The 13525-nt window shown below is 36.9% G+C and overlaps 1 protein-coding gene across 1 annotated transcript in view; it reads left to right on the top strand.

Annotated features, from left to right (window-relative positions):
* The window catches only part of prom1a (prominin 1a), a gene marked incomplete at both ends in the record, with an annotated part of 72362 nt that overhangs the window by 55490 nt on the left and 3347 nt on the right, over window positions 1–13525 (top strand). Inside the window, 15 exons of the mRNA XM_079250618.1 lie at window positions 457–531; window positions 661–724; window positions 855–1014; window positions 1392–1544; window positions 2640–2763; window positions 3491–3594; window positions 4290–4374; window positions 7676–7822; window positions 9133–9204; window positions 10320–10412; window positions 11610–11627; window positions 12152–12205; window positions 12291–12371; window positions 12453–12521; window positions 13010–13099. Of these exons, the coding sequence (XP_079106744.1) occupies window positions 457–531; window positions 661–724; window positions 855–1014; window positions 1392–1544; window positions 2640–2763; window positions 3491–3594; window positions 4290–4374; window positions 7676–7822; window positions 9133–9204; window positions 10320–10412; window positions 11610–11627; window positions 12152–12205; window positions 12291–12371; window positions 12453–12521; window positions 13010–13099 (1389 nt within the window). The remainder of the gene's footprint in view (window positions 1–456; window positions 532–660; window positions 725–854; window positions 1015–1391; window positions 1545–2639; window positions 2764–3490; window positions 3595–4289; window positions 4375–7675; window positions 7823–9132; window positions 9205–10319; window positions 10413–11609; window positions 11628–12151; window positions 12206–12290; window positions 12372–12452; window positions 12522–13009; window positions 13100–13525) is intronic.

Here is a 13525-nt window from a genome sequence, read left to right as displayed (position 1 = left end):
GCAGCTAAAACCTCCTTGTGTTCTTCAATTAGACTGCTGTTAGTCTTTTTACTCAGAAGTAGGAATGTGAATTTTCCCATCCCTTGCATTTAAAATGCATTTAAATGAGGAGCTCTTAATGGTTAGTATAAGTATGAATGTGAAAAAATTCCCCATAAAAGCTTTGTATATGCGACTTGATAGTGTTTCTAGATGAAATGAAAAGTGTGATCCAGTATATTTATGTAACATGGGCTCAATAATAACAGGATGGTGCACCTCACCATGTTTACAAAGATGTCCGTCATCATGTTTATCTTTTGAGTGTCATCTACATGAATGTATTGTAATTTTGCTCCTTGCAGAAGAAGATCTTGTCAGAAACTATAACTACTATATAGCAACTGCAGGGCTGCAGAATTGTGATCATGTGCCTCTGTTTGTATTTATCAGTGTTTATTCTGTGCTCATTTTTAGCTTTCTGATGTGACCCCTCAGCTTGAAAAGGTGAAAGATGTTGTAAAAACAGATCTTAGCGACATTGTTCAGAGGGTAAGTGTGGGGCATGAAATGAGGATTTTAAATCATCTAAACTACTTTAATGTTTACATCTGCCACTTTTAACAATTTCCTAAATCTCTGCAAAACGAAGACATGGACATTGGTTTTATCCTCTTACAGGGCTTCTCATCTTTAAATGACACACCGCATATGGTGATCGAACAGACCAGAGGCGTTGTCAGCAGTAAGGGATGGCTTAAATCGTTTTGTGAAAACAGAAATTAAATATTTCTGTTACTGTTCATGTTTATGTTTGCTTGTTTCAATCCAATTAAACATTTAGAAAATGATCTATTAACTTCTCTCTCTGTTAGATGTGCAGAATTTGGTGAATGGCATTGGCAACAACATCAGCAGCTTATCCAAAGCTTTTCCAGTGCATAGCTGTCTGTCTAACTTCACCATCTTCATCAGCCATGCACATGCCAAGATTGAGGACTACTACCCAGAAATTGACCAAATGGATTTCTACAGGTACACTGGCCTCTTAGAAAAAAATACACATAAATACACTTGCACACATGAAAGCTTAGCACCTTATCAGTTCCACAGAAAATGAGAAAAAAAATGTTCTGAATACGTTCTTCACCAAGCATTTCTTTGCATTTGTTTGCACTCATTGTGATTTTAGGAAACAGTTATTTCAACTTGATTCGGCATTGATTCGAGTGACAACATGAGAAAAAACCCGACATGGTTTCATCAGGAACATGAGTGCTCCTCTTATCTTAGCTCTGTAAACATGAAGCTCCAGTTTCTTTCTGTTTAAAAGGTTTCAGGAAATAAATGTGCCTGCTGGGAGCTGTGGGCCACCGTCTGTGAGAACTCTAACTGTACAGCATTGCTTGCAGGTGGATTGGCTGTATTGCTTTATGCTGTATGGTAGTCCTGGTCTTGGCCTTTAACTACTTTGGCCTCCTATGTGGCACTTTGGGATATGACAAGCACGCCTCACCAACAACACGAGGATGCATCTCCAATACAGGAGGAACGATGCTGATGGCGTAAGTCCATAATGCGATAATAATTCAATATTTTTGAAGATCTAATGCACTTTTTTTTTTTTACTTTGTATGAAAATAATCACAATTTCTACTTGAATGTGTAATATCAAAAAGCATTCAAATAAAAAGCATTCAGAGGATACATTATAGATGAAGGCCTCCACAGAATTAAGCAGCTGAGTAGCTTATCAGGTACAGATTTCTGAAATAAACAAAGCACATATGAAATGAAGGGGAAGCTTACAAAAGTTATTGTCTCCTGTTTTTACTATTTTGCCTTAATTTTGTGCCTTTTATATTTTGGTCATTACCTCCACCAAGGAGGTGGCGGCGGTCGCGTTTCTGCTGGCATTAAGATGTCTGTTTGATTATCTGTCTATAAGCAACATGACGTAAAAAGTACTGGTTGGATTTTCATGATTTTTTAAATTTTTCTGCGTCTTGGTCTATCTTGGATTCCGTTCCGTTTAGGGAATTATCTGGATCACAATCTGGATCCAGGAATTTTTTTGAAAAATTCTCTTTCACTGCAAGATAGGGTCGTTTTTAGTAAATGTGCTTATAACTCCACAATAAATGGTCAGGGTCGTCGACCCAAAAAGTATTGGAAAAGTTTCTGACAGGTTTTACAAGATATAAAAGATAGATCTGGATCTCAGCAAAATTCTAGATACTACAGGAAAAATTATGGGAGTTGTCATCACTGCAACTGAACAAATTAGGTTATAAACATGCAACAAACACCATAATATAGGCAAGACGCTGGTGATTCATAATCATTGAATCTAGGAATCTAACGGTGTCAAAATATAAAATGAATGTGGAACTATAACATAAGTAGGAAATTACAGTATGGGTGGAAATTAGCTGCTTGGCTTTCATTCTGGTTTTTGTCTAATGTTATATCTCATTTGAAATATTATTTGTAAACACTATCCCCGTCACTGATTCTACATCTTCTTGTTTTTCTCCTATAAAATGTCAGCATTGTTACAAACAGCAAATTCCAGCTGTAATCTGGAATCATACGGCTACGCCTTGCTGTGTTGTTGCTCTGTACTTTGGTCGTGTCTGAATGACTGTTTTTCTTCCCAGCGGTGTTGGATTTAGCTTCATTTTCTCCTGGGTGCTGATGGGAGTAGTGACAACCATCTTCCTTGCTGGAGGAAACATGGAGAAACTTATTTGTGAACCTTTCCACACCAAGGAGCTCTTCAAGGCAAGTAAAACAGAATTAAGACGCTGACTGAAAGCTATAGACGAGAGAGGAAGTAAAAAACAAATCTGAAGGTGACTTTGTCCAGGTGATAGACATGTAACTTTTGAGTTTGTTACACAAAGTGCTTTTAACCATACTTTCAAGGTATTTTTAAAAACCAAAACCTCTGAATGAGCAAACTACACACAATGAGCTATCCCTTGGATGGCCTCCAGAGAACTAAACTCGCTCTGTGTTTCACTTGGATGTTGTTTGTATCTAATGTGATTTTTTTTTTTTAATGCAGTTAAGTGATCCGTAATGTAGAAAATCTCATTGAGATTCAGGTTTAAAAAACATAGGATGTGGACAAGAGTGGCTTAAATGCATCAGTTGTGACTTTAAAGAACTGAAATGTTCTGGGGTTTTTTAATGCCATGGAGTTTCAGTAAATTCAGGCTGGGAAAATTACACTCGTGGACTTTGAAATAGACCAGTTAATAATACAAGCTGATGTACTTTTCTCCTGTCCATGCAGTAGCTGTACGTCTCTCCCAACTTTCTTGCAGAGTAACTGCAGGCAACACCTAGTCAGATCCACATAGAATATAAAGTGTATATACAATAAATACAAATACTAATTTGATTAAAGAATTATTGAGGAGATTGTTTTGATAGTGAGTAATCTGATTTATTCACCCTGGGAATGACTAACAACAAAACCATGTCTGCTTTTTTCATTTATCAGGTTGTGGACACCCCACATCTGATCAACCCTGAATGGAAGAACTTCATACCAGGCTACATGTACAACGATTCTGAACTGGATCTGACGGTGGAGAGCTTGTACAGGCAAAGAATACACACATACATGAATGTATTGAAGTTATGTCTGCTAATTGTAGAGGCAATGCTTTGGTGAAAATGATTCTCCTCTGCTTTGTCCCGGTTGCTTTCTCCACATATCTCCACATGTCATCTTACAAAAGTGACAGTTTTTCAGCAAGGCTGCATGACACAGTTAGTCACATCTTGCTTAAATGTTTTTTATGTGATGCTGTGATTACATCTGACATCGGACATGCAACTGAATATTTCATTCACACTAATGGCGATGCAAATGAGCGAGATGCTATGAATCAATGCGAGCTAATTAGTGTCGTTTTTCTGCACTATCAGTGCTGCTTTTCTGCAGCCTCCTTCGTTGTGATTACATGAGCTTTCATCATCTCCCTCTGGTGAGAAGCTGGGTATCCTCAGTATGTTGAGAGGACAGACCCACAGTCCTTAACAACGAAAACACAAGCAGTTAATACACTGAGACGTCACTGTATGTTGTTAACTAAAGTGTTACCATGGCATGTTTTCTTAAACACATCAGCAATAATTTGAAGCTTTGTACTTCCAGTCCACCTCACATGGTGGCAGCAAATATTTTCACTATGACTGAATCTAAACTGACTTCTTTCTTTCTCTCTCTCTCTCTCTCTCTCCCCCTCTCTGCAATGTCTTCATATGTTCTTGCTTTTGTGCGTTGATTTGTTTAGCACTTGCAAACAGAACAGAGGCATCTACTCTGCCATGCGTCTGGACAAAGTCTTCAACATCTCTTCCTTTCTGAACGCCACAGTGGTTAGTAACCACACACACACACAGAGAAGGTTTAAGTTATATGCTGCTGCCTAACTCTTATTGTATTTATATACACAATGCAAGCCTATGTTATAAATATCTTCCAAATAATCCCTTTCTATAATAGTCTGCAAAGTACATGTTGCATGTACTTAAAATCACATAAATATTTTTTTTCCCTCTGGGATAAATAAAGTATTTACTTTTTCATTCATTAAAACAGGAAACCAGACATAAAAACATATGAACTGAAGATAAAGGTAAAGGTTCCAAGGAAATTAATGTTTGATGTCACATGCCTTTGGGTTACATAAACCTAATATTTTGCCTATCTCCTGCTTTAAGAATGAAAAGAAGTTCTCTTTATTGGAGCTTTGTCTGGTACTGCAGCTTTTCTTTTTAGTATTGTTTATGTTTGACCAAATGTCACATCCAAATGCAAAGGCAATTTAAGCATATCTAGCATTTAACCCGTACATAAACACTACATGCTCAAACAGAGTGTGGAATTTGGACACATACGTACACAAGCAACGTCAGTAAGTGGTCAGACATCTCTGTTTTTGGCTGCAGTACTTTGCTGCCATTATCTCATAATTTCTATGCTGCCCAACCAAAATACATGCCAGCAACTGATCATATTACAGTCACATACCGTACCCTTTACTACACTGATATAAGTTTCTGTTTTACCCTGAGCCGGCCACTTCTATCTGCCTCAGACATTCAGCGCTTTCCTGCCAGTTGGCAAGAAAGCCTTGGCTCTGTGTCGCCAGCAGCTGATAAATCCTAAGCTGCACATGTTTCTGGACATTGGTCATTTATCTTCATTAATGCCTGCAAATGTCATAGAAACTTCTGAAAGTCAAACACTTTAAGAACTAGGACTTTTAGAAGACCGTCATCATAGAATACATCTATTTCTCAGTGTTTTAGTTCCATTGATAATAACTATCTGTTGTCTTACTCTCTCAACACATCCTCTAAAGAAATGGAGATGCATACTTCATAAAACTCTTCGTTAGTGTGACCACGTGTTTTTAAAACTGGCAGATCCACTGATGACAGAGTTAATTTGTCAATAGAATATGACAAAATGTGGATTAGACCATGTTTTGGTCACCTTATTTTGGCTTATTTTTCACACAAGATGTGAGGTAACCTTGGAAATATACATATGCACAAATCCAAAATGAATGTCCTGACAACATGAAGCAGGATTTTTAGGTTTGTAAGGTGATTTTATATTGTTAGATCCTTTAAGGTTGTTTACAACATGAGGTGGTCATTCACAATCCTAACTAAACAGTCTGATCTACCATTTTGTGGAGCAGATTGTTCAGTGACTTATGAATTTTCTTAAAAAAAAATAGTAGAAATGAACCTGCTTGAGACATTTCTACCAATTAATTTGGATGTGTTTGTTAGCTTATTGCTGTTTTTGTAATTTCTTAACCAATTTGCCATTATGATTTTATTATTAACTGTTATTACAATCAAGTTAAAAACATTTATTCCTGTTATTTTGCGAAGGAGAGGGAAAATTAAAAGAAACATTGTTCGTGTGAACTTAAAGGGCTGAGGTCAAACTAATGTTTGTCAAAAGAGATTCAATGAGCAGTGATTAAAGCGCTGCTGAAAAGTAATAAATATTATACACTAGCAGTCAAAAGTTTGGACACACATTCCCTTTAAATCCAGTTAGAACATACGTCCTAAAATTTGAGTGACACTGTAAATATTTCAACATTTTAGAAAATGTAACAAAAGCATGTCGCCTTTAAAGTAATTCAGTCTCTTCTCCTGCGCTTTTCTCATTTTACTCAGACAGCCTTAAATGGTTTGGCTTTTCCTCACAAGCATCCATATGAGAAATATAATGTCAGTGGAGGGCACTGCTTATGAAAAAACAGAGACTGATTAAAGCACTCGTGCTTGTACTTCTGATCAGATATGATTTGCAAGTCACATAGAAAACATCTTTAGTAAAAGTCTTTGGATATAAAAGACTGATTCTATCTGCATAATCTTAAATATTAGCAAGGGATTGTGGGTGCTCAGAGGACAACATGGGCATGCAGACCCAGCCTTAATATTACACTGAACAAAATGTTAAATTATTTTAAAGATCCTTGACACCAGAACAGATCTTTAGCAGCATTTATTAGTTGTTATTATTATTATTATAAGTTGTTGTTGTTATTGTTGTTGTTATTATTATTATTTTATTTATTTATTTATTCAGCCCCCACTGGTATTTGTCCAGTGTATGCCTCATGAACATTAGTCTTATGGTATTTATAGTCAAAGAACTTTCTGTATTTATTAAACATTCACAGACAGACATAAAAGGATAGTCTAGATAGTATAGTATAGGTTTGAAATATTTCACTCCTCCCTTCCAAATAAAAGCAAAAAACAAAAAAAAAAAAAAAAAAAAACAAGTCACTCAACAAACATTATTTTGTTTTACAGGAAATCCAAATCATCAGAGCATACAGTCTTGTCATCCAGGAAACAACTTTATAGCCAACATGTTTGCTTTGTTGACTTTGTAGTGACATAGAAGATGTGGTTTTGGTTTTTCTTTTAACTTCATTTATTATTAAAAAAAAAAACAGCCAAAAAAAACTCCATCTAAGTTGTGCCTTGGTATGAATGTGGCTTTTAGAATGACGTTACTGGGCCTGATTGAAGTCACTGGGTTTTAAAGTATGAGCATGCATGCATTACAAGACTAAGTAAATGTAAATGACAACTTATGCAATCTTCTGTTTTTATTATGCCTTTTTATGATTTGTGGTAATGAAGGGAAATAGTTGGAAGACAGTAGTTTCTAATCGTTTCCAAACCAAATACAAAATTTCTTCTTTTTTTTAATTTTATTTTAATAATGTAATTGCATGAAATTAAATGCATCAAAGAAGACTGAGAATATAAAAGATTTTAGAAAATCTAACTGGTCAAACACACAGCATAAAGAAAAATGAAAACTGGAGAGGGCTGTGTAAACCTTCATCCAAACCACATATTCATGATCCAACTGCTGGCATTTGTTTTTCATTTTTCATCCAGCTCTCTCACTAATCCAGTCAATGCTAATGGCAGTTTCCAAACTCTATTGTATAAACACTCGAATTACTAAGCTCTTCTAACAATAAGCTTTTGCATGTGGGCAAACTTACACATAACACGAGCTAAATACATTTAACATTTACATGTATATTCCAACCATTCGGCAACAATTAAATAGCCCTAATATCCCTATAAATGCATCTTATGTTCTTTGCTGTGCTTGCAGTTCACTAAGGATGTATTGGGTCAGCTGGAAAGTGTTAAGATCGACCTGAGAGCGATAATCCTGCTGGAAGCAGAGGGAAAGCAGAACCTCAGAGATTTCTCTGAAGCAGGGCTGTCAGAGATCAACTACGCCGACTACTTGGAAGAGGTGACTCACATACGCAAATACAGGACCACATCAACATGTTGGCATGAGCAGAAAGTGAATAACACACAAACAAATTGTTAAAATGTGAACAAATAAGCAGTAAAACAATACTGGATGGTCAGCCGCGTAAGTTACGGCGACAAATCAAATTTATGTTTTCCGATTAAGGGATCAAACTGTTCGAGTTCTGTTGCAGTGGCAAAATCATTAAAGTGTAAGATATTATCACTTTATACACACACTGAAAAGATTATAAAAACATACTTTAATGGTGAGCAACCAGAAATAGCCTCATTCTTGTGACTCAGTCTAACAGCCATCCGCACTGCTGACAGTAAACATACAGCAGGCAGCCGTGCTTTACCTGATATGAGCTGCAACATGACACAGTACGCCGGGTTCTGTCGAGGACCACTGAAGCTCAGTTATCAAAAGTGATCTTGCCAAGGCAAAGTGTGTGTAGGAATGAGGTACCTCCAGAAGGAGGTACCTTGGCATTTTCTGTCTTCTCTTACCCAAGCTGTCAGATTCACTTAGATTTAGGCCTGAGAAGGAAAAAAGAAATGCTGATCTTGCTTAAAACAGCCCACATACCCTGCAGAAGTCAGGGCGATGTGTTATGTGCCATAAATGTTTAGGAGTGTTAAAGTTTTTCTCTTATGATTATAATGGTTATATGATCTTTTATGGAGAGAAATTTGTGTCTTTATTATCCAATCAAAAAAGTTAGATTTGAAACCAGAAAAAATATTTTTGAGAGCGAAAAAAAAAAAGGAGGAATCAAATTTTTTTATAGCGATAGAAACAAATTAGGTTCCAATTAAAAAATATATATATTTGAGAAAGCATACTTCTCCAACTTCAATCAAAACTAATGTTTTTAAATCAAAACTACAGTTTTCTTCAATCAAAACTAATGTTTGTAGTTTAGAAATTACAAACACTGTGCATAAAAATATGTCCTTTTTATCTTTACAGTTAAAAACATTTGGTTACAAGTTGTAAAGTTTTGTTTGCAAATTGGTTACTCTAAATTGTTCTGAGGGGTGAGTGTGAATAGTTGTTTGTCTATCCGTGATGGACTGGTGACCTGGCCATGGTACTGGCCATGTCTGCATGGGTACTGGGTATTGGCTTCCCTTGACCCTTAATTGAAGAAGCGGTTAAAAAAAAATGGATGGATGGAAAGTCTCTTTGGCCCATGGAAGCACGCATGAACTGCATCCAGATTGAGTTAGTTTGCATCCAGTTATTGCTATTCAAATATTTTTTTATTTATTATTAATTTTCTATTATTATTAATATTATAGGTGAACAAAGGAGTCACTGTGGTGGATGTGCTCTCATTTGCCAGAGAGCTGGAGTCCCAAACAGACCTCATGGTAAGAAGACGTAACATCTAGTCCGGGCAGTCCCTCGTTGTTTTGTCTCTCTGATTGTATGTTTGATCTCAGTGGCTATACCCGTCCTACACAGAGACTGGTTTCTTATTTGTTTTGAATGCTTTTTCTAGCCATGAAAATAATAAAAAAAAGAAACATTTAATTGACTCCAAATTAAAAGTCTATTAACAATTAAGATGTTTATTGTTAGCTAAAGCCAGCAGACGGCTTTTGAAATAGGATTTAAGTCAAAGCCCCCATCAGTACGTTAGCTGTAAACAATCTCATATGCAGTGCTCCATGTAGAATTACCAAGCGGCAACCTCCGGTGGTTAAAAGTGAAGCCTATGCGAAAGTGCACAAAACTGCAGTTCCCCCATCATCCACTAGGGGCTGGCTCCAAAATCCCCATAGCAATCCCCAGAGCAAATCCCCATAGACTCCCATGTTAAAATGGCCAACTTCACAGCAGAAATAAACATGTTTACAGTCTGATTCAAAAATCAATTTTTGGCACATAGGTCAGGTTTACCTTCATGACAACTGTGGGGGGAGTGAATTTTTTTCTAACTCGCCCGTTTTAAAGTAATTTAATCTCGAAGTTTGGCAAATTTAAGGGCGTGTCCCTTTGATTGACAGGTACCAATCTCTGGTTTCAAGTAAGAAGAACGTAGAACAACAGCGGTTATTAGCCGGTTAACAACGTGACTTAGCTTTAGCCCGCTTACCTCTGTTAGCTGGTTAGCTCCCGTTATCTCGGGGTTAGCTCGGTTAGCTTTTAGCTACAGAAAGCTCGGAGTTCGCTCGATGTCAATCATCCACCATGACGCTCACGGCTGCCCTCTCAGCTCCACGTCTTTGCCCATATTTGTATTTTCCGGGCGAGACGACGTGCATGACGCTGCCAACATGGCGACGGTAGGAACTGCCCACTGAGCTTCTAAATTCAGCTCTTCAGAAACATATGGGTGACGTCACGGAGACTCCGTCCATCTCTTTATATACAGTCTATGAGAATTACCTAATCCATGAAACAAAGCATTTGTTCGCTGTTTGTTTATTTTTATGGACTTAAGAATTAGTCCTCAGTGTTTTTGTGCATTTTTATGTTTCAGCCCAGGGGCCCTCTGCAGACAGCTCTAAAAAGCCACATTGGCACTCTGCAGCGGATCCACAGACAGCAGGTCATCCCCATGGAGCAGGCTATGGTAATACTGGTTATCTTGTTCTACCAATCTGTTAAGGTGTTTTGTCTGTTTTTGACTGTACTAACTCTGTTTCGTCATCCTCTCTGAAACACTTGCTAAGAAATGCACAAAATAATGACTAATGCATTTATAATTAAATACATTTTAGTAATGCATTTTTTATCATTCTTCTCATTCCCCTGTAACCCAAGTAAAGGAGAAACTAAAGGCAATAACATCCTACATAATTCTACAAGTCTGCATTACATCATCAGTTCTCGTTTTATTTTGAATGTATTTGCATTTCTACCTGTGCCTGCATAAAAATCAGACAAAACATAATGTGCAGATTTATCACCTTAACTGCCCTTAAAAGATCTAAATTTAATACAGCCAGAGATTATATAGTTTGAGTTTTCTAGGGTGTGTTCATGTAATTCTGAGTAGGCAAATAGGGGTTGGATTAATGTACATACAAATATACACAGTCATACATCAACATATCAATTAACAGATGTTTACTCCCCTCTCCATCCATATTTTAATAATATCTAATGTGTTAATGTTAACTGTACAATAAAGCTTTGAAATCTACAGTTTTATGTTGCTGAAGAGGCAAATGTGGGTTACTGCTGCAGACCTGGTCAAAAATCTTTAATTCCTTTCAGGCTTGTAGCATTGTTTAGCTCATTGTGTTGGTGTAGTTGTTCCCATGTCAGCAGAAAGTCGCTGTCATTGAGAAAGCTTTTAAAACCAAACTCGCACTAAATGGCCAAAAACCACAGAAATATAAAGAATTATGGACATCTCAAAACCAAAACAGGAAAAACACAGGGATAGTTTTGGTTTGTCCCGTCTCTGTAAACCAATGCTACTGTTGTTTTGTGTGTTGGATAGATATATACAAAACTGTTCTTGCAACTTTGTTAGGTGCAAATGTCTCCTGGATTTTAGACTGCAATCCCCCTTAGAGAAGATACTATATGCATGTGTTATATTTGATATGATTGAAATTACAGTGTTTTTTGGTCCTAGGGCATGTGTCACCAAAACTGAAAACAAATTAAATATTCTCTTTTATTTTCCCTGTCAAAGCCAATACTATTCTTTAAATAACACCAAGCATATACAGCTGCAAGCAGTGATGTGCTCTGACCCAGCTTTTTACAGCATTTCTTTTCCTTTTGTTGTTGTCCTTTTTCCTCGTTCAACATGAAGAAATATGTTAGAGCAAGGGTAAGCACATATGTGTCCATCCTGTGCATTTAGTGTCCCCATTCGTTATACTGTACAAATCATATAAGGGATCTGAAATCTTCAGATTATATTTTGTATGTCAACACAGGAAATGTTTATATTTTGTTATTGTAAAACATCATGTTCTTGTATTAACATTTATATGGTGATCATGAACTCAGTAGCGTTAAGTATGAAGGGTTTTGTACCAAAATAGCACAAAATATCCACTTTTAAGAAAAGAAATGGTGCTCAGTGATGGCAAAATAAAGGAAAAAAATACTCAAACCTGCCATTTGTGGTTATATCATGGAAGTATTTTAGTCATTTCTTTCTTTCCAGTGTGGATATTTAATTTTGGGATGAAATTCTTCAGCATGCCAATATTCAAAGCATAATTTTCTTTACAAATTGTCATTTTTGGCCTCTTACAGTCTCACTAAGGTCTAGACCTGCATTTATTTGTGTAAACTGAAATGACCCTTGACCTCTGACACTGAACTGTTATTTGTGTCCTTGTGAAGAGTTCGTTAAACCAGAGTATGAGGTTCCTGGAGAGAACAGCCTCAGATCTGCCGGTAAGTAAGACAGCCTCTGAGTCTGCAATTTATATTTTCATGAATCATATGTCATCAAACAAGATCCATATTTTTGCCTTTGCAGAACAAAGTCATAGCTGTTCTTGATGCCATTGAAGCTGCTCAGTACCTCATCTCCCACAATGCCACGCTCTTGGTCAATCAGGTAACTTGAAACAGTTTTCTGTTTGAATTTAGGATGATAGATTATTTTCTAATTCATGCTATGTTTTGATTTTTTTCTCAGGAGACGAGGAAATATACAGCCACCATTATTGGCTACTTCCATCAATATATAGAATGGGTCAAAACATCTGTAAGTGTTATTGTGTTAATTTGTTACCACGTTGAAACCCAATTTTCTCCCATTTCATCTCTTATGTTTACTTCTTGTGTTTACTTCCATGTTATTCTTGTTAGAATCAAAGGCTTTTTCAAAACACAAAGTTATGAAGTGGAAAACAAAATCTTTGCATGATACAAGAGAGTTTTGGCGTCGATTTAGAGAAGACCAATATAACAGCTATGGCCTCTTTAAATCCAAGGAATTTGCTTTGAGGCGTATTGGTTTCTGCTGTCGTGAACCCAAGGAATTCCAACTAAAGTGAAAAACAAAATGTTTCAATCCTCAAACTCCTTGTCAATAAGCCTTTTTCCTCTTCAGTCATTGCTTTCTGGTTGTTTTCCACTTTTGGATCTATTTTACTATCAAGAAAAGCTTTAATAGAAAAATAAAAAAAATAAAAAAACAGCATAGCATTGAACCTTTTGTATTGTAATATTTCCTGTTTATATTTTCTGTAGTTGGCCTTGGAGGTTGCCCAATGCAAGCCCTTCAGCAACATTTTGGACACGGCAGAAATCATGACCTGCAGTTTCTTGGTGGACTCTATGGTAATAACATCTGAAGCAATGTATAAACAAGTTGTAGTTCAGTTAGGTTGGATAGAAAAGATTAATTATATAAGATAAATATTTAACACAGGGCAGTGGTTAGCACTGTGGTCTCATAGCAAGAAGCTCGCTGGTTCAATACTGTGGCGAGGTTTGGACAGTGGCCTTTCTGGGTGGAGTTTTCATGTTCACCCCATGTATGAGTGGGTTTTCTCCAGATACTCCGGCTTCCTCCTACCGTCCAAAGACATACATGTTAGGTTAATTACTCTATATTGAGTGAGTGTGAGTGGTTGTTTGTCTCTGTGTGGCCCTGCGATGGACTGGCGAGCTGTCCAGGGTGTACCCTGCCCAAAGACTGCTGGGATAGGCTCCAGCTTCCCCGCGACCCTTCATCAGATTAAGCGGTTAGGATAATGAATGAAA

Source organism: Telmatherina bonti (genome assembly GCF_933228915.1).
Source record: "Telmatherina bonti genome assembly, chromosome: 12".
Taxonomy (NCBI): domain Eukaryota; kingdom Metazoa; phylum Chordata; class Actinopteri; order Atheriniformes; family Telmatherinidae; genus Telmatherina; species Telmatherina bonti.
The sequence above is the reverse complement of the archived record's forward strand: the minus strand, read 5'-3'. Positions and strand labels throughout refer to the sequence as shown.